Source organism: Eretmochelys imbricata, chromosome 11, assembly GCF_965152235.1.
Source record: "Eretmochelys imbricata isolate rEreImb1 chromosome 11, rEreImb1.hap1, whole genome shotgun sequence".
Taxonomy (NCBI): Eukaryota; Metazoa; Chordata; order Testudines; family Cheloniidae; genus Eretmochelys; species Eretmochelys imbricata.
Window position 1 is genome coordinate 39,366,443 of NC_135582.1, and position 22,089 is coordinate 39,388,531.

At 38.6% G+C, this 22,089-nt stretch overlaps 1 protein-coding gene across 4 annotated transcripts in view; it reads left to right on the forward strand.

Moving 5' to 3' along the window:
• The window catches only part of UBR3 (ubiquitin protein ligase E3 component n-recognin 3), a 215,571-nt gene that overhangs the window by 188,957 nt on the left and 4,525 nt on the right, over positions 1–22,089 (forward strand). For all 4 annotated transcript variants that reach the window (XM_077829550.1, XM_077829551.1, XM_077829553.1 and 1 more), the window contains 6 exons: positions 5,466–5,590; positions 9,803–9,910; positions 10,999–11,124; positions 16,031–16,210; positions 17,476–17,685; positions 20,686–20,825. In XM_077829550.1, the coding sequence (XP_077685676.1) occupies positions 5,466–5,590; positions 9,803–9,910; positions 10,999–11,124; positions 16,031–16,210; positions 17,476–17,685; positions 20,686–20,825 (889 nt within the window). The remainder of the gene's footprint in view (positions 1–5,465; positions 5,591–9,802; positions 9,911–10,998; positions 11,125–16,030; positions 16,211–17,475; positions 17,686–20,685; positions 20,826–22,089) is intronic.

A 22,089-nucleotide genomic window follows, 5' to 3' on the forward strand; every position in this document is an offset into this window, starting at 1 on the left:
GTACGGCCCCAGAGGATTGGGCGGGCTTGTACTCGGGGTGGCTAGCTCATGCCACTAACCATGCTACAACATTCACGCTGCTTTTTCTAGCACACTAGCTTGAGCAGACTTAGAATGTGTCTGTCTACCGGGGCTGGGGGGCACACACCCAGCTGCAGTGTAGACATACCCTGAAGTCCATGAAAGCTATGCAATGGTGCAGGACTTGAGGGGAGGGGGTCAACCGAAAGTAATTCAAATGTAGCATTTGAACTCTTCTGACTGCCTCAGGGCAGTTTTAAGTTTTGCTGGTAGCAAGAGCCCACTAGGGTCATTTATTCTTGCCTTGGATTAGTGGAATGCAAGATGCCATGTGCTCTCCTGTCATTTTTTGAGGGGTTTAGAAAAGACTTCTCACCCTATGGCACAAGAAAGCAAAGCAAAGGGGCCTCAATAGAAATCAAGGAAATGGCATTTAAAGATATCAGAGTAGCAGCCGTGTTAGTCTGTATTCGCAAAAACAAAAGGAGTACTTGTGGCACCTTAGAGACTAACCAATTTATTTGAGCATAAGCTTTCGTGAGCTACAGCTCACTTCATCGGATGCATAAGTGAGCTGTAGCTCACAAAAGCTTATGCTCAAATAAATTGGTTAGTCTCTAAGGTGCCACAAGTACTCCTTTTCTTTTGGCATTTAAAGAGACACTTTCAAGATAAAAGGTATATTATATAAAAAAAGCTCTTTGTAACAATAGCTTTATTAGAATTAAAATATATTTTAAAAACTTATTTTATTTTTACCATTTATGATGTTTGTTGACCTCATGTACTTTGCTCAGGTTGGAGAGAAACTAGACTGGTTTATTTAAGTCATTCTCCATTCCATCAAAATCAGTTTAATCTTTCAGTTCCGACTCTGTTCTACTTAGGTTATTTCACAGCACCCAACACTGTATCTTAGTTCCTTCTAGAATTATGAAATGAAACAAGTAGACAAATATCTGTCAAATGCAGTTCCTCTTCATTCCTGTACTGCTCCTTACTCCCAGGCGAAAACATATTGTTAGTGTGCATGTGTGGTTTTTAAAAGTAAGCTAATGTGGTAATACTGTTCTTAGAAAATGCAAGACTGAAAAAATAAGTCTTGCGTTTGTGCTGCACTATGGTGCAGTTTGTGATACTCCTTAGATCCTGCAGGAGAGAGTTCTACAGTATGGGCTAGCCCCCAGGAAAGCCCTGATTTCTGTACAGATGGGCTTCACCCCTGAGGCAGATACCAGAGGAGTGGAGCCACATTGAGGGCAGTTCTGGTCCCTAAAGGACCAGCTATTTTAGGTATCCTGTGCCTGGCTGTTTAGTGTTCTGAGAATCAGGATGCAGATCTTAAACTTAACATCATGCTCTACAGGGAGCCAGTGGCAGGAGAACAACACTGGGCTGATGTGCTCTCAGTAACGTTTGTGCATGATGAGACCTGCTGCTGCGTTCTGCGCCAGGTGCAGTCCTTTCAGGGTTGATGTTTCCATAACAAAATAGACTGCACTGCTATTATCCAGATAGAAGGTGGAGTTATGTATTATTGTGACTAGGTTATCATTAGCAAGGGTGAAACTATTGCCATGCTGTTGGTGTTTGGGTTTTCAACACCACTAAGGAATGCTTTTCACAGCGATTTCTACTGGATTTTTAAAATAAATTTTTAAACAAAAACAACATTTTGGGCTCCAAATTCTTGAGTGTCCCTTTACACAGCCTACGATAAAGCCTGGTCGAAAACAGAGTTTATAAAGGAAAGGCTGGTAGACCCCCTAATCCTAGAAGTACTGCAAGGTATCTCTGTATTATGTATGTATTGAGGTATTTTATGTGAAATATTTTGTTATTTTACTGCCGTACATTGTATAAATCACATTTTCTGCCAATTGTAAATTCTTAACCTAATTCTTTTGATGTTACCAAGTAATATAAATTGGTTCTGCTAAATTCTGGCTTCTACTAAAATTTCTGCACATCAGAAAAAAAATTAATCTTTTACTACTAATGCAAACAATGCAAGTATTTTGTAAGTAGAACAACAAAAGCATGATAGATCTTTAATTTCAGCAATAATAATGTGTAAAATGGACATGCAAAAAGTTTATATTTAATCTATGTGGTAGTTATCCCATAATGTCATTATAAGTAGGGCCCTACCAAATTCACGGTTCATTATGGTCAACTTCACAGCCATAGGATTTGAAAATTGGTAAATTTCATGTTTTCAGATGTTTAAATCTGAAATTTCACAGTGTTGTAACTGTGGGAGTCCTGACCCAAAAGGGTATGGGGGGGGTCACAAATCTGTTGTAAGGGGGCGTCATGGGATTGTCACCCTAATTTCAGTGCTGCCTTCAGGGCTGAACAGAGTGGGGAGGAGGGGTGTGGAGCTATCTGCAGCCGGGAGAGATTCCAAAGAGCAAGTCCTGTCTTGCCCCAGCCTGCCTGGACTAGCAGCTAGGAGCCCCCTTTGCTGGGGTGCTCCTAGCAGCACAGGGAAGATCAGATCCGACTCCACAAGCCTCCTCCAGTGACAGGAACCTCCAGGGCTGCTGCCCAGTCCCAGAGCATCCTGCAGCAGGGGGAGGCACCCAGAGGTGGGTCTGGTCTCTCCCGCCCCTCCCTCCACCCGAGCAGCTATGCAGGGGATGGACAAGGTTTATCTGGAACTAGGATCCCCCTTTGCTGGGGTGCTCCTTGGAACAAGGAGACATCGGATTTAATGGGGAAGGGCTTATTTCACGGGTCCGTGTCGCGTTTTTCACTGCTGTGAAATTGATAGGCCCCTAATTATGATCATTGTTACTTTTTTGTACTGCAGTAGAGCCCAGAGCTCCAAACTGGACTGGGGACCCAGTGTGCTGTACACACTTATAGTATAGCCCCTGCCCCACAGACCTTATCATCCAGCGAGGTTAAGACATGACAGTTGGGTGTAGAATACAAGTGAATGACAAGGAGGAGGAAGACAAGTGTAACATTTATGGCTTACGTACGCACTCTTATCCTAGGTGCACTGTTTGGAGTGTGTTTAAAAAAAAAAATTAGAACAGGTGCATGAGAAACTCTAAGGAAGGCCACCTCCCTAGCTATTATCACTAGGCATCATGACAGAGTCCTGCTATCATAGGCAACATGACAGAGGTGAGTCTTACTAAGAGATTTGAAGGGGAGACAAAGGTAGTGGCTATGCAGACTGGGTGAGGAGGGTGTCCCAGTTTTACAGTAAGAAATATGAAGTTGTATTTCTTTTCATTTACACTTTCATGGTGTAAAATTAATACACAGTCTCTTGTTGGCTCAGATCTCTATGTACTGCCACAAGGGGGATCAGAATTGAGGACCTGAGCTCAGTCCTAAACTAGAATGGAATCAATTGTCTGTAGATGTAGCCATGTAAAGCTGCGAGTGTGCGTGCGCATGCATGGCCTTTAAACTGTGGATCTCCTTCCCTGCGTGAATCGAAGAAGGCTGGTCTTTGTAGGTGGAAACGCCATGACAATGGAGCCTCTGGAAGAGGAACAAAAGAAGGGCTTGGGTTGTGGGGGGCTGTGATAGAGGCTCAGGAGATTGTCCTCTCTCTGGGGAGGATGTGGGAATAGATGACATATACTATGAAATCCATTATAAGAAAACTAGTGTAATTATGTTGAGATAAGAAGTAAAGCCATGCATTGGTTTGTTTAATATGGGACGCATATGGTTATACAAAAACTAGTACCTTTTCAATTACATAGACCATTTAGATGTAAATTGTGCTTAGTAAATATATGCTGTTTAGATAGTGTTTAAAGAATGTGAAAATCCATAGGTTTCTGTCTGTGTATGGATTTCTTGTGAGCATTTACTAAACAAGAAGACAAAAATGGACACTAGTTCACAAATGAATCCTGCAGTCCAATGTTGGGTCCGAGGACCCAACATCCCCTGCTGCACCCCCTCAGTCTTGCTTATATGCTGGATAAGCACTTAATTAAATCCACGTCAGCTCCTGTATGTTTTCATGCACAAAGCTCACTCAGCCCTTGGTTAAGGAGGAATGAATTTAAGCCAGTTTTGGTTTGTTGTTGCATCATATTATGTAACTAAAAGTGAACCAAAATCTGGGGGAGCACTTGTTTTAAGCGCCTAACTCCTGTTATTTTTAATAGGAATCAGAGTTACATCGATGCTAGTATGGAAGATTGTCCCCTTAGTATGGGACTGATTTGACTTGAAGTAGGAAAGGGGTAGGTCGTGCAAACTTAAGTTTTAAAGTTGATCTGCAAAATTGAAAATAAATGAAATTGTTTGGAGCAGGAAGTGCTGTAAGCCTCTAATAAGATGAGAAAAAGGGACATTTAGCACATCTGCACCTTAACCCTCACTTTCACCTTTCTTCTCTTTCAAATATTGTGAAGTCTCGTTCTGCCTCTGATTGCCAGCTGTTCACAGCTGATTTCAGAGCAGTTCCCTGTACCCACTGCAGACTGGAGTCTTCCTGTAGGGAGAGATGTCCTGTCTGTCTATGTAATCTATATATCTATAGTGTGGGTGGGTGGGTGTGGTATGCATACATATCTAAATACAATTCTGAGGGCTTCTGAAAGAAAAGAGAAACCTCTTTCTAAAAAAGTTGAAACATAATTCATATTTTTATATATAAGAATACAACAGGATTTATCTTAGCTCCACATCCCAGCTCTGTTTTCTACTAAGGTTCAGGCACAGGTGTGGTACTGTATTAAGTAGGAACTAGTGACTTGTGGCGGGTCTGGAATTTCAGTATCTGAAAAATGAAAGTGGAGAGTCAGGAATTAAGCTAAAAAAATGTGCTGAATGCCCCTGTTACTGTGATTATTTGGGTCATTCAGCACTTATTTCAGTATTTGTTAGAACTGTGATTAACCCAGATATTTGAATCAGGTTTGCGGACATGATAAGATAGACAATTTGCTCTAGTCTACAACTCTCAGTCGATTGTGGTGAACATCTTATCAGTAATTCTTTACAATAACGTGAGCATGACAAATGTTGTGAAGCCCCTAGAAGGAAGTCACTGCTGATCAAGATTGAGGTGAATTTTCAGGGCAATGAAAGTATACTTTCACTATACCTCTTTTGTACATTGAAGACTTCACAGCCTCCAGGGCTGTCTGCCATAACTTTCTAACGCACTGAGGGTATGTAAACAAAACAAGGAAAACCCCACGGCTTGCCCGTGCCAGCCAACTTGGGCTCCTGGGGCTCGGCCTGCAGCCTGGCCTCTAGGACCCTGTGAGGTGGGAGAGTCCCAAAGCTTGTACTTTAAAAATGATTTTGTGCTCTTTGGATTTTTTCATATTGAATTGATTGTTCATTGGAGAAGCATTTTATTTGCAAATTGAAAGAGACTGTGTAATTGGTCTATAATAAACTGAAGTCATGGGTTAAAAAATGTGAAAGACAATGACTCTTTGTTTACTTTATAGAACACTTTACCTGCATTGTAAAGGTGCTGTTTACATTATTGTATACCCAAGCCCTAGCAGCATTTTCTGTAAAATGCAGCGCTGAAGACAGGGTGGCATGGAAGAACTCAGGAGCTCTGAAAAAGGTTGGTCAGTTTACTAAAAACTAAATATTGATAAGATTGTCTATTAAATTTATCAAAAAGAAAAGGAGTACTTGTGGCACCTGAGAGACTAACCAATTTATTTGAGCATAAGCTTTCGTGAGCTACAGCTCACTTCATCCGATGAAGTGAGCTGTAGCTCATGAAAGCTTATGCTCAAATAAATTGGTTAGCCTCTCAGGTGCCACAAGTACTCCTTTTCTTTTTGAGAATACAGACTAACACGGCTGTTACTCTGAAACCTGTTATTAAATTTATGAAGGATTTATTAGTATATTGTATCAATTCAGTGGTGAACTTAATGTAGAATAGGTGTGGCCTAGCATCATTAGAATTTCATCTCTGGTTCAACTACTGTGCAAGTAACAAGTGAATCAGATTTGTTTCATTTTTAGCTTAATCTCAGTGGACTCTACTATACATTTTGGCATAAGTAAGTATCTTTGTAATATATCAAAGTTCTAGTATTGTTTTACTATAGATTTGCAGAGTTGTGCTTAAAAGCTTACATGCTGCCTCTGTGTCTAGTGGTGTAAGTCCCTCACTGACAGGAGCACTAAAATCTACAAAAATGCTAATAAAAATATTTCAAGTAGTATTTTAATTTTACACATTAGTCCTGCTTTTCATTTTTTTAAAAATCCATGTATGGATTGGTTTAGTACATTTTTGGTTAATATATGATGGTGTCAATGTGTTGTTGCCAGGACAGGGAAATTTTTAAGGTGACCTGTCCAAAGTCAACTTTAGATCTCAAAATTGGTTATTGGAAATTGTTAATTAACTGTTGGAATAGAAATACAATTCTTCATTAGGTCCAACCATGGTACAATTCGTCATTCCCCCAGTGCAGAAGATTATTCTTCTGCTTCTCATGAACAGAAAGTCCTGCCTGTTCTTTTCTGTGTGTGTAACTTTGTGTTTGAATGACAGTGGAAATCAGATAAAGACACTTTTATATGAAGAGGTTTTGGAAGTTTCACAGTGTGCCATTGATAAAGAACTGATTTATAGACTGGGAATAAGACTTTCTGTTAAACTGATTCTTTAGCTAGATATAATTGAATAGAATAGAGTATTCCTCTCACTGTAAAATTGAAGTCCTGTTAGATGTACCAGACAGCAATCTAATATACTTACTTGAGTAAATAAAAAAGCAAGTTGTCTGCAAAGAAAATATGGAATTTTCTAGTTTTGTTCATAGTTATTAATCACTTGCCATGTGCAATCCTCTCAAAATATGCAATATGTGATGCACAACTGAGAAAGGAACCAGAGGAGGAATCTAGCAATATTGTGGGCCAGGCAGGTAATCCTCCTTCCTGCCATTAGTAGTATTTATAAGGAAACTGAGACACCTGGCCTACTTTTCCCATGTAAGCACAAATTGGCCATGCTTGTCAGCACATACAACACTACAGTTTTTAAGTGCAAGTCAGTAGTTTGTCCAGAGGGGGCTAAGTAACGAAATTTTGTTATGTGCTATTTGGTATCTGAGGATACTGTGCAATAGGATGGATGCTGCATTATTGTTAAATAAATATTTTTTCATAGGATACTGTCATAATAAGAGTTCAATTTCAAACCCACAATTTTAGCATGAGGTCTGTGCACTTTTTTGTTTATCTAAATGAGACCTAAGTGACAGACAATTTTACAGGTATAAATCTGTGACAGAGAGTGCTTGAAAGCGCTGCCAGTTTATATTTTTTCACACTCAAGTTGATAAATGTAGGCAGCTTTTTTATCCTTCATAAAATGTTAGTAGAATGGGTCAAGTTTTATCTGAACATATATTTTAAATGTTTCAACAGCTATCTACAATGAAATATTTTATTGTATGAAAATAGAGAATGATGGCATACAGTAGTCAGGTTTGCTACATGCTAAGATTTTCTCTCTCTAGTAGAATAATAGCTTTTTTAGCACATAAGGTAGTTTGTGCCTTAGGGTTGCAAATTATGTTCATGGATCAGCAAATGGATTTATGAAGTAGCAGAGTTTTTTCATCTTAAAGGCACTGAGAATCACAAGTGCTGAAACCTCTTGACATATGCAGCTAAATATGTATTGGTAACATATTTTTGTATTCTAGAAAGAAAAACTGGCATTTTCATTGGCATGCCCGTCTCTGACAGACGTTAATAAAGTTATGAGGGTAGTAGTTTTACATTATATGACACCCTGCTGCTGAAGGCTGTTCAGGGTTTGTGTAGGTAAATCAAAGTGAATGGTAACTGAAAGTCTGTCAATTCAAGAAGGTTGACATATTTTACACACACACACACACACACACACACACACACACACACACACACACACTCACTCACTCACCGCTTTGGGTACAGAGAGCCCACTGACCACTTCATACGCCACTTTAGGTAAAGCATGAGAGAGGCAGAGAACTACCCACTCGACACAGAACTACCCACTGCACCCTTCGGCAGACATAGTCCAATAGTGGCAATTAAAGCATCTCCAGTAGCTCCTGACAGCAGCCTGCCTTCCCTGCCTGTTTCTGGCAGATGCCTGAATACAGCTGGCATGTGTACAGGGCTACAGGTTCAGGTAGTAGCTCAATGTCAAGTTGGTTTTCTTTACTCCTTTTCATACTCAGCTCAGCCATGAGATTATCTGAAACCCAGCCCAGGGAAGCCCTAATCACTCTGCAAGTTGCATGTAGCCTTTTGGTGACTGGGGGAATAAGGAAGGAGAAGCAGTAATGAGGAGGGAGCAAAAGAAGAAAAAAGATTTTAAGAAAGAAATTAAAGACCAGGGTTAAGGCTAGGCTGGAAATGGTAGATGAGAGTGTGAATGGGCAGAAGAAAGGACATATAGTGGTGCTGAGAGTCCTGGAGAGATGGAACACGGGGTGAAAAGAGGAACACCTCTTTGCCAAATCATCACAAGAGGAGCCTCCAACAAAATAGATTGGAGACCATTGGCTTAGAGCCTGAGCTAAGGGCCTAAATGGGGAAAAGGGATTTGGCCTGGCCCCTGCGGTGAATTTCACCCTCAGTGAGGAGTTTAAACTCCTAGAAAGAGATGATTAACCTTGTTGTACACTAGGGAAATGAATGTCAGTTTTTATACAGCATTGTATGGTAGAGCTTTTATATATTACAACCCACTTCATTTGTTTTGGTATTTTTTAAAATATTCGTCCTGGCAACATTTTGTCTTTCTGTTGATCATGTTTATACTTTTCTCACATGAACTGAAGTTTGTATCTGATATTGTTTCTTCTTGTGGCTATTTTTGTGTAATTTCAAGGAAGACGTTTATGGAAATATGCTGCTTATTTCTCATGGTTTTCTGTAATTATTAGCTTTCTTGACACACAGTTATTATGGCACAAAGCTAAGTGACTGATTAAAAAAATAAATTCCATTGAATTTTTCCCTGTCTGTATAAATGTTACCCATTCTCTACATAGCATTAAATTTTCTGATAGCTTCTTTCTCATTCAATACATCTAAATTTCAAGCATTTCTTGGTTCAGTTTAATTAACGCATTATAGCAAATTACAGTTTCAAAACTAAGAAAAGGAGTACTTGTGGCACCTTAGAGACTAACGAATTTATTTGAGCATGAGCTTTCGTGAGCTACAGCTCACTTCATCAGATGCATACCGTGGAAACTGCATCTGATGAAGTGACCATTTATTTATTTATTTATTACCATCAAATTATTTATTATTTATTTATTTATTATTTATTTATTTATTTATTTATTTATTTATTTATTATTTATTACCATCAAATTTATTATTTATTTATTTATTTATTTATTTATTACCATCAAATAAATTCGTTAGTCTCTAAGGTGCCACAAGTACTCCTTTTCTTTCTGCGAATACAGACTAACACGGCTGTTACTCTGAAAAGTTTCAAAACTGCCACTTAACCTCACTGTATATGCTAAATATATTCCATCTGAATTGTATTTGATTTTAGGAGCTTTTCACTATCCACATATTGTTTCAGTTTCTACATCCTGTGTATTGTTATGCATATTTATTTGTGCTTAAAACATCACCCTTCCAATATTATATGTATCTCTTCTCTTTGAGTCAGAATGTGTGTGTTGCTTTAAAGGAAATATATTTCACCTTTGCAGCTTCTACAGAAACAATTTTCTCCTTATTTTGTATGACTGATGCAATTTGAGTCTGCCTTTTTCTTTATTCACAGAATACATCCAATGGAGAAAAGTCTTGGGAAGCATTACTGAGTCATGTGATTTCTGAGCTCTCTAAAGGGAAGATGTTTGAGGAAGGAGAAACTGAAGAATTAGCAATGGTATTTTTTGACAGTTTTGTTTAGACAATTTTAACAGGTTTACAAATCATTACTATGTAAATAGAAACAAAATGACCTTTTGTTTCTTTTGGAAATATTATGCAGTAATGTAGTCATTAAATCTCTTTGTTTAGCAGGATGCTAACAAATTACAGTGAGCCTCTTTGCACCACCCAGCATGTGTTATTTCTGGTGATTTTATTAAATTGAATGAAACTACTGACTCTATTAAACCAGGCATGTCTATAAATGTTAATAATCAAATATTGGACATGTGTGCTGCTTTTTTCTTTTTTCTTTTTTTTTTTTTTTTGCAGTGAATATATTTTGTCTGAGTAATGAATTGAATGGTAAAAAATACCTAAGCATCTATTGTCCTCTGTCTGTTTTGCTGGGTGCATAATTGATATGTTAATTTTTCCATAACATCCACCACCCATATTTTTTTTTAATCATTCCTCTAGTGTTGAACTATTTTTCTTTTTCCAGTGGGAGGCTATTGGTAATCTAGTGGCTACTAGCAGATGAGAGATTAATTCTTAATATCTTTGGGTGTGACCACTTCTGCTAGGAAGCCCCAGGAGCATTACCAAAGGATCATTTGATAATAAATATTCAGCAATTCGTAATATTTGGTTACAAATCACATCCCCATATTCTTTAATGACTGGACATGTCCACCATATGCATAAAATCTCTCACTATAGTTTTTCCAACATTTATCTCCATTCAATCTATATACATATTTTAACCTAACTGGCGTGAGAACCATTGAAACGGTATTTTGAAGAAATTTTCTTTTTTTGTGCTACAGACTGATAAAGGTCCTCTTTTTCAGATCAAAGCCCATTCCTCTGGGGTAATTTATCTAGTTATTTGTTTGGTTTCTTAACGGACCAGAAGCCTTTGCTTCTGTTAAAGTTGGCTTTATGTATAAAGCAGCTTTTTGAGAAAGAGAATGCCTAACTGGAAGGTGCTATATCCTAGATTTGTTTGTTAGAAAATCACTTGAGATTATAAGTGAACTACTAGCCTTTGGAACATAGAATTTGGAAAGCAGAATTTAATAACCTCTCTTTTCACTCTAGGTTAGCCCTAGTGTTTGGTCTCCTGACTCAATAGAGTGTTATCTGCAGCAGTTCTGCCTGCCTTTCCTCAGGATCACTTGCCTTCTTCAACATCATCTTTTTGGAGGGGATTTACCCAGTTGTCAGGTACAATACGGGGAGGGAGGTGATGACACTGTTTTTTTCTGTTGAAAGTTTTATATACTATAATTGAAACATGTATTACGCCACCCCCAAAAGAGAAAAGGTCCAACATTTTGTATTATTTAGAGCAGATATTTGTTTAGCTGTAACATTGCTTCATGTCTGACATGCATGAAAGACTTCAGATACATTGTAAGATTCTAGAGAATGTTTTACTATATTTTGCATATTTTTGTAGAAGGTGTCATGGCAAGAAGAACTGCTAACTTTGCAATATATTATATGCTAGATACTTCCTCCTCTTCATTTTCATAACCTCCTGTGGGCTTCTCTGGGAGATATGTGAGCAGAAAGGTTTCAGAATTGGCTTTTTTGCATGCAAAAGACAAAATATAGAGTGAAATCACTGGCCATGGTGTAACTTTATTTTGCGTACATTTATGCTAAAAAAAAAACACACACCCACAATGTTTAATCTCAACCTCCACAGAATTTTCTTCTTTGTGCAAGTAATGTGTTAAAAACAATTCCATCAAGAATTAAGAGATACTGTATTTTAATACACTAGCCAGGGCCACCTTAATTCTGGCATTTCCTAACTTTTGAGTGTTTTAACTTTGCAACCTTATTAAAGTTCTTTTATTTTGTGAGAGTGGGTGGATGGGGGTGTGGGTGTGTAAAAAAATATAAATGTCCAAAAGTTATTTTTAAGATCAGATAAAATTTTTAATAGAGATTTGAGTGGCGAGACAGTAGGGCTTAATAAATGGGGATAGGGAGTTCATTTTGTGCATAGGGGAATGGAGATAGGGAAGATGTATTTTTCATTTACAGTAATATTCCGTCTCAAAGGTATGTCTGACAATCCTGTATGTTTGGGAGGGTCTTCTTCCCTCAGAAGTTTATCTGCTTCCAGCAGGTGGCACTGTGACCTGCCAACCACCTGTTCCTCAGACTTCTGGCTTCTAGTCAAGGGAAATCCGGAGTAATTAGTGATCCTGCCTTTGGCCACGTCTACACTAGCCACTGGATCGGCAGGTAGTGATCAATCTATCGGGGATCGATTTATCGCATCTAGTGAAGATGCGATAAATCGATCCCTGATCGCTCTGCCGTCAACTCCGGAACTCCACCACGGCGAGAGGTGGAAGCGGAGTCGATGGGGGAGCGGTGGCCATCGATCCCGTGTCGCGAGGACGGGAAGTAAGTGATTCTAAGTCGATCTAAGATACGTCGACTTCAGCTACGCTATTCTTGTAGCTGAAGTTACGTATCTTAGATTGATTCCCCCCCTCCTTCCCCCACCCAGTGTAGACCAGGCCTTTGCTTCTGTCCTATTCCTATTGTGAATTCTTCTCATAGGACTGGGTTTTTGATCAAATGTATCTTACTTCTTGCTGACAGGATAACTTCAGGGCTCTTTTTAGTTTAATTAGTTTAACTGGTTTTACTTCCACAGCACAGGGATCTCTTCTTCTTCACCGTGTAGCTTATTAACATGAACTCAGCAGCTGAAGAGACCTGCTGTATGACAAAAGGAGTGCCTTTGCTTTTCCTGCAGTACTTGTCCTTGCAGTATGTGTGCATAAAGGGAAAGGTTCAGGGCCCCTGAAGGAGGCTTAGGGAGCAGCCACAACCCTCCAAGCTCTTCCAGAGGAATAGTGGGGGAGGAGAGCAGTCCCGTGCATAGTCACAGCAACCATTGGATGTGAACTTGAAGGCCAGTGGGAGAAAATATCTATCAAGAATTCCCTGCTTTAAATAAATTTCTCCAAAATGAATTCATTTGTTTCACAGTCTGGCTTCCTGAGTCTGTGTGAATTGATAGCACTAGTCTGCCTCTAAAATAATAAGAATGACTTCTGAGGCCCATCTTTAAAAGGGACAGGTAAAATTGAGACCGTGTTAAAGAGGGTGATCAAGACACTTGGCTTTCAAATTGAGCGAGATGAGGCTAAGTTACCTGCAAGTAATATTTAACCCAGACCTTAAAAAGGGAAACAAAGAAATCTGCTGAAAGTCATTATAGACAAGTAGAGAAGGAGAATGAACCAGCAAAGGCAAAAAACTAAAGCCAACAACCAAAACCGTTTGCATCATGATCATTTAAAGTGGATGCAGCAATGGCAACACCTGCCAAGGATGCCATAATAGTGCAGGCAGGAGACTTCTTCTCCAGAAGTGGCACACACACACAAAGTTGTTATTGGCATTAGTATGGAACTGTATAACCTTCCTCTGCACTTCAGATGATGCTACATTTCCTTTGCTCTGGCTCTGGACAGATCCTCAGACAGGGTTCTTACAATGCCTGCTGCTGCTGCTGATCTTCTCCATGTTTCTTTCATGCTTCCTGCCAGAATTTAGATACCCAAATTGGTGGGAGGGGTGAGGTCTGGGACAGGCTTTTTCCCCTTTTTTCGCTCCTTATCTCTGGCCACCTTGGGAGTTACATGAAACCCAAGTAGCCATTTCAGCGGTCATTGGTTCTAGTGGAGGAGCAGGAGGTGGTCTTTAAATAGCTGGGTACCACCTTCTTTCTCTTCAGTGGTGGTGTTTAAGACAATTGCCACATATTTCCTGGAAGAGAATAAACACAGATGCTGGCCAGCTCCCTGTGCTAAAAGGGAGATAGAAAAAGAGCAGTTCTGTTCCTCCCCTATCCTTTCCAGTGAGGAGTAGGAAGGGTAGAGCTGTGGGCCAGCCTTGACTGCAACTCATCTCACCCTTTCTCCTATTCTTTTTCTAGACTACTGTAGTCATTCTATATTCTATTGCCCTTCAATTTTTATTGATTCAGTAGATCTTGACCTTATCCCACCACTTACTTCTGGCAATGGTCTCCTAAATCAGTCCTTCTGCACAGTATTGCCACTGTAGCTGAGAGACCCTTTTCTTCTGCAGCTCTGGATGACTGTAGTCATCTTTCTGTATTTCTCTTCCTAATAAGTCTCCATATTTCACAAAACTCATTTTTAAAATATATTCGTCATCTGTTCCTTTTTTCTTCTGCAAGTGGACAAACTCAGTCTCTAGCTGGATGGGTTTTTGCTTAATATGTACTTGAACTGATGCAAGTGGAAAATTAGATGTACTTGAACTGATGCAAGTTAAATTAGAAAAGTGATAGGAACAGGGATATCTTTCTCGTCAGACCAGCAATTCTCATGGTCCTACTAGGGTTACTTCATAGTCAAAAGATGGTCCTTCCCCTTCATATACATACTCCCATGTTCAAGATGGAGTCATTCTGGACAGTCTTACTAGCCACCACCCGAAAAAACTACTAGCATCCATCGGACTACAGTATGCACGTCTGACTGTATGTATTTAATGCTCCCCAGAACCAGCAATAGCTCCTGTTCTGCCATAGCAACCTGCATCTGCTTAAACAGACTATTGGGTGGCATAAGTTTAGAGTTATTTAAAGGACATTAAGGAGGAAAAAGGAAAAATAACATAGCATAGGAAATGGGGAATAATTGGGAGTGATGGTAAGAAATTAAATGGAAAATTTAGTATGACTAGAATGTACCAAGGAGATGTACTAGACAGTAAAATGATCTCCATAGAAAAACTATTAGAACCCTTCTTGTTGTATTTTAAAACTAGACTGGAAAAAACGTTATCTGCTGTGCATTTACTAATCTTTCATTGGCAGGGGATCCTAGTGAATAGCTCTTTTCTATCCATATGTTTTGCCAGTTGATCAAGTATGTTTGCCCTGTATCTCTTGCAACTTTCACCCCATAATTCTGCAGTGAATCTTGTCTTGTCTTAGAACTTGATGACTCTCAGGCATTTCATTCATACCCATTTGGAAACAATCCTAATTTCATTCAGTGTATATTTTCCTGATCTTGTTTCTGTTATCCATCTCTTGTCCTATTTTACAAAATAATATGTGTATTTGTAATATCTTTTCTGTCAATCAGTTATATTCTATATTTGTTAAAAGCTGTATGTCTCCTTTGCTGATTTCTATTGTTCCAATGAAAAATGTGTTAATCTTTGGCTTAATCTTTTGTGCAACCTCTTTTACTTTCTCCTACTTAAATTTTCTTTCCATTTTTACACTCCCTTATCTTCATTCTATAATTTGTCCTCTCATCATCTGTCATTTAATACTTTGCAGCCTCTTCTCTCTCACCCTTGATTACTCTGCATATATTTATCCAAATTGGTCTTTTATTATTATTATTATTATTATTTTATTCCTAATCATATACTTGTTGCTGGCTGGCATGCATCTTGGACATACTCTAATTCATTTATGAATACTTCACATTTTTCTCTTTCTACCCTTTTTCTGTATTGTTTTATCCCATTCATTTCATCCCTGTGTTATCAATGTGCTCTGCATAAATGTATGGTCTTATTTTATGTTTTCTTTTCTTTTCTCTAATTATCAATTTAGGCTTCAGTTCTAAACATGTACGTATGTGCTTAACTTTAAGCATGTAAGTAGTTCCATTGAAATCAGTAGGACTACTTGTGTTTAAAATTAAGCACGTGTGTGTTTATAGCATCGGGGCCTTACAGTGGTTTATCTGCCTCTCAGATATATCACCAAAGTAATCTTAAAACCTGTTCTGAATTTGTAGAGAATACAGCACTTCCATTCAAACTAGACTTCACTCTTAGGTCTGTGAACTGTAAGCTAACATTTTATGGGTTTCATTCTCCACTTCACTCAAGTTCAGGGGCAGCTTTAACTTGCACCTCTGATGTAAGGTCCCTCTGGGATTTTACACCACTGGAGAATCAGGTGCAGCAGAGCCTCAGTCCACCGTGCTCCCTCCCAGTCACTTACATATTAATTGATATGGAATTGATACATACAGTGCTGTGCTGTGCTTTGAGTTTATAACACAAAATGATCAAGTCTTTCTTGTTTCATGTCTAAAAGGAAGATGAAGAATTTACAGTTCTTGCAAACTGCCTGGGTCTATTACCATCATCTTTTCAGTCACCACATCAATTCACCAGTGCCTCTTGCCTTGATTGGCCAGTGCCAGCATTTAATATGATATCGCAGTGGTGCTTAGAATTGGCTTCATTTGCAGAAAGACATGCAGAACAAGTGAAGGTACGTAAAAAAATTTGCACCCCCCATACAGTGCCGATGTGTAAGAATGGAATTACTTGATTCTAGTTACGCTGAGTGTGTATGTGTAATGCTGTGTTTTAAATTTATCATGATAAAATAAGGAGGCAAAATGCATAGTTGAACCCACAACATGTGTGTTTTGTGTTTGCATCTGTTTCACTTGCATATTTTACAGGTACAACTTTGTTATGAAAACTTGAACCCTAATGGTAATCACAAAATGTTCTTGCCCTCAGTAGATCTGATTCATTCAATAGACCATTGAGCCATGGTCATAAAACTATTGATATCGTTTTTATGTTTGAAAAAGAACACTGCTGTTTTACTGTATTTTTCAAATAAGACCTCTTTCAGTTTTTATAACAAACTCTTGTGAAATAGCAGAACAGTAATTTGTAAGAAATTCCTCACACATGTGTGCCCTTAAGTGGGTAACCTGCAAAAAATGGAATAGATTCAATGGTAATGTATTATTGGCTCTTTAAAAATTTTAGGCGAAGTTTTTCAAAAATAAGAGAGTAAAGTTAGACTCTGAAACTAATATTTAGGCACCTGTCTGATTTTTAAATGTACTGAGTATCCAGCAGTTCCCTTTGACCTCAGAGGGAATAGCAGTTCCCATCAATTTAACTGGGAATTGTTGAGTGCTCAATATGTTTGAAAATCAAACAAGTTCCTAGACATCAGTTTCAGAGCCTAACTTTACCCTACTGTTTTTGGCCCCAAATTTCAGTACAAGTAGCAGCTTTGCCTGTCTATGCTAGGGACTGGCAGTGGCGCAGCTATGTCACTGGCTGTCCACTAATGGCTATAATCAGGGCAAATCCCCAAAGTAAACAAGACTTTAAGCCCCATGTTTTACCTGTGAAGTTTGTTGCCTTTAGAAGGTGTAATGCATTGTGCCCTGAGGAAAGGCAGTCAGTAGTCCGTTTGTAACCTTACTAAAGCAATGTATATGAGTATGCTGAGCTCCTTGGGGCAAGAAGAAGCATGTTGCTCTTGAGTGATGCTCTCTGGTTGAAGTCTTAATGCAGCATTAATAGTCTCCATAGGAAGCCAGAAAGCATTTAAAGGACACTTCAGTGCTTGTGTGGAATGCAGTAGAAAGAATGGGCCATCTTAAAGAGTACATTTCCCTCCTTTATAAACAGTTCTGACATTTATATTCTGTAGTTCTAAAGTTCTCACAGCACAGATAAATATACATGCAATACTGATAAATATTTCTATCATTTTCTTTTTAGGTTTTGCTTATACAAGAGCCTAAGTGGGACTTGCCATGTCTCCTTCAGTTGCCTGAAAATTATAATACCATCTTCCAGTATTATCACAGAAAGACTTGTACTGTCTGTACCAAGGTTCCTAAAGATCCTGCTGTTTGTCTAGTTTGTGGTACTTTTGTATGCTTGAAAGGACTTTGCTGCAAACAACAGAGTTACTGTGAATGTGTACTGGTAAGAGAGAATTCTACAATAAGAGAATTTCAAATTACTGTAGCTTTATTTCCATTTTTAAATTAAAAAAAAAAATCATGCTAAGAAGTTCTGCATTCCTTTCTCAGCTCTGACAGTTTTCATTTCCAAACATGTTTTAATTAAATTTTTAGTCTGCCCCTTCACAGGAGTCTTCTGAAGGCCCTTATGTATTTGGCCTTATCTCAAAGGCAACTCAAGTGAGATAATATGTAGGTACTCCTTCCTCTAAGAGCCAGTCCTTACTTTCCTTGTTTGGACAGCAACTAGCCTTATTCTCCCTTCATAATGAAGGAGAATAAATCGTCTGCTCTGAGGCCAGTGCTGATGTCACTAAATGGGTGGAACAGTTCTTGTAAGTCAATGGCTATCACCCACTCTCGCTCTGAAGTTCACATTTGCCATCTCTGCAAAGCTGGCTTGCAAAAAGAATCTTGTGATTGTTCCTGAATTAGTATATCCATGGTACTAACACAAGACTAGCCATTATAAAATTAGTATAAATATATTTAAAGAGAAACTATCACATGGTTTTTAAGTCCAAAAATCAGTTTTGTATATAATTTTTATAAAATCTGATATTTATAGATGTTTTATTTAAATATGAATGAAAACAAGTTTATTTTTAATTTCCTGTAGTGTGTTCATCCTAAACTTTATAGCATGGTACTAGTGCAGGGAAGCTACAAAGGAAAACTGAACTGAAATAAAAGTAAAACTGAGTGGTCTATTTTCCTTTTCTGAATGAAATGCAAAATGTAAACAACACAGATAATGATCTTCAATTTTTGTTTGATTCATCTGCATTGTTGCTAATAACACCATTAAGAAAATGTTTTTGAAAATAGGATTTTTAACATTGTCTTTTAAATTTACTATCTTCAATCCCATGAAATCTTAATATGAAACTTGAATTATTATAAAGCTCTATTGAGTTTTCCAACAAGGCTACAAATTGTGGTTATGATTTTTGTGTGTGTATTGTTTGTTTATTTGTGGCTGCTTGGCCACTAGGAAGTTGACTGAGACCACAAACTCATTTCAAATAAGCCACAGAAGAACCATCAGTGTTTACTATTTGATCAGTACTGTCTTTAGATGGATATTCATATCAATAACTTAAAAATTAAAGGCTCCACATTTGATGAGTGTTCCTGTGAACCACATGCTCTTTATTGCAGGAATATGTTTCCAGTATTAGAGAAAAACAGAGGGGGGAGTCAGCACACTGGGATTCTATTCTGAACCACCACTTTTTTGATGTGTAAACTTGAGCAGGTCACTTTGCCTATAACTTTCAAAATGTCCCCTAAGTTTGGGTGTTCAGTTTTTAGTGTTCAGGCTATAGATGTCTTGAGACGATTTCTAAAAAAAGTTGTGTTGTGCACAGCTCCCATCGACTTCAAGGGACATTGTAGGTTTTCATCAGGTAGATCAAAGCCCAGGCCCCAACTGTCTTGAACTGAGCTCTGAAAAACTGAAACACCCAAAGTAGGCAGGAACTTCTGAAAAATTGGGCCTTAACTGCTAGTGTTCTAAGTTTCCATGTTTCTGTGCCTCGGGTTCCCCACCTCAGGGAACTCTGGGTCAGATTGGTAATTCCTTGAAGGGGATTCTGCCCCATCCAGCATAAAATGCAAGAAAAAGACATAAATTGTGAAGAGTTAATAGTAGAATGGATTTGCAAATATCAGCCAAGATGGTAACTATGGTACTATACCTAAAGTTGGCTGCTGTTTTCAGATCGCAAGCAGAGTTTTAGTAATTTCCTCTAAAATGTTTTTTTTTAAGGCATTGGGGATTAAATGACACTTGACCATTTAAAATTATATTTCCATTAGTTGCTTTTTTCAACATGAGCTCTACATGTGTTTTTTCCTAAAAATTGCCATGACGAAAAAACCCCATAAGGATAATACTCATGCACCTTTCTGAAGTGCTTGAAGTGACAGGTGCTTTATAAGTGGAAAATAGTTTTATCTCCAACTCTGTCACAAAAAAATAATATGGTATGAGAAAAAATAATCAAACTTTAAAATAGTTGGACATAAGGACTACATTTGAGAGGTCATTTTTATGAAAATATACTGCAGACAATAAAGGTATAGGACAAAGAATAGAATACTTTGCAATATTCAGAATTATATTTTAGTTGTGTGGTCATAAATTTCCTTTGTAGTAAAAATGTGTGGAAAGGGCTAAAATCTGCAAAATACAATTACAGAAATGAACTGCATAAATTAATATCTGTGTCATTCATGAACAATTAAAATATATTGTTGTAACCAGGAGTTTCACCTTTTAAGGTGTTATTTTTTTAAAAAAATTATGACCGATGTAGATACTGTGAAGGGCAAGATGAGGAGCAAATTCACAAGTATGGCAACATCTGCAAATAGGAGTCCATCCTGTAAAGCAGTGTGTAGCAAACTACTCTAAGTACTTCATAATCTGAGAGAATCTCAAATTTTCACTTCACTAAAAAATATTTTGCCACACCAAATTGTGCACTTCTGCTAGTAGGAAGTTAGTGATATTGTTGTGAACACTTTCACTCAGTTTTCTATAGTAACTTAGTTTTTCCCCAGAGTGGCATGTTGTCTAAAAAAAGCAGAAGTACATTATTCCCTTTTTGAGTTTGGAACCATCTTCTACATGGGACTTTGTGTATATGCATTATGGCAACATATCATGTAGGAGGTTTTGGCTTATTCATAAAACGTTTGGTAGGCTCTACTTTGTCATGCAAATCCCTGGAAACATATAACCCTTGTAGTTATATGTTTCCAGGGATTATATGTTATAACCGTAAGTGTACAGTAGGGGCAAGGATCAAACTGTTCCTTAGTACGTGATGTGACTTGAATTAATATAAGTAGTGTGTTTGAAATAAAATGTTCTTGCCTCTTTATTATAAAACTGTCAGCCATTAATAGGATATTTGTACTCTTCCCTCCCCTAACGCCAAAATATAACTTCTAGCATTCTCAGAACTGTGGAGCTGGGACAGGAATATTTCTTCTGATCAATGCATCTGTAATCATCATCATTCGAGGCCATCGTTTCTGCCTTTGGGGTTCTGTTTATCTAGATGCACATGGTGAAGAAGACAGAGATCTTAGGTAACATTTTAATAGAGCATGTTTTGATTTTGGTGCTTTATGTTTACAGTGTGTAATAAAACAGATACGGTAATTAACAAGTTCTCCCTTCCTGAGTAACACATATTTAGAAATGTAAATGTTGTCATTGTATTTGTTATATTATGCTAATTAGATTTATATTCTTTATATAAATAAAATGATCTGAAACTTGTTAACTAAAAAATGAATTGTGCTACTTGCAAGGTGTACATTGTGGTGCAGGAATTTCCTGCCGAATGTCACTTTGAGAAGGAGAGGCTTTGCCATCCTTGTGGATCCTGCTGATTCACATGGAATGGCATTCATTGCTCATTGAAAGCAGGATCAATCTTTTATGGAGGACTCTACTGGCTCCCTTTTCCCCAGTCTTTCAGGACCCCTGTTACAACTGGCTGAGTGTTCCTCTGGATGCTCAGTAGCAGCTTTGGAGGGGATCCAGGTTTCCCTGCCAGATTTCTTCATTATTGCTCCACCACAGCCCCATTTCCAAAATGCTCCCCTCCCCGCCCCCATCTTAGCAGGATGGGAGGGATGTTTGATTGGACTGATAGGAGAAAGACAACCACTGGGATCCTGAGAAGAAGGTGAGGGATGGGCAGACTTGGCACCTTCTGAGCCCTCCTCCTATTTAGAATGCATGTGGAGATTGTGCCTGGGCAAAGAAGGGGTAGGGGAGGAGGAGAGAGATTCTCCACCTCTCCTTGCTGCCATTGGCTAGGCTGTGGTGGGGAAGGGAGAGTTGATTGTTTCTCATGGCTCCCCACCCTGCTTGCTATTTGTGAAGCCCTCAGAGCATATAGCAGCCACTCTGCTGTGGTTGCTGCCCTGCCGAATAATGGAGGTATAGTTTGAGCTGTGCTTCTGTCATGATGTGGGCCTGAGCAATCACCAGGTTTTGGGATCAGGACAAGATTAACAAGGTCTCCAGTAGGTATTTCCGCCTCTCCAGCAGGATCCTGGAGGCCTGGTTTAAGGAGGGGATTTAAAAGTTGCATGTTTGTAATTTCTCTGCAAATTGCAGCTGGTGTTTAGTGCAGGTGAGAGGCTCCAGGGCGCTGGCTCCCAGAGATCTGGTGGACCCTATTGGCCTGGAGGAAGAAGGGGAGATGTTAAGTCTTCACAGATTGAGATGGCCTTCATGTGTACCTTCATTTCTTGTCATGGGTATAGGGTGAGAGGAGTCAGAGGTGGAGTGAATTCATAGGGTTAGGCTGAAGGAGCTGATCCTGAATATTGGCTGTTT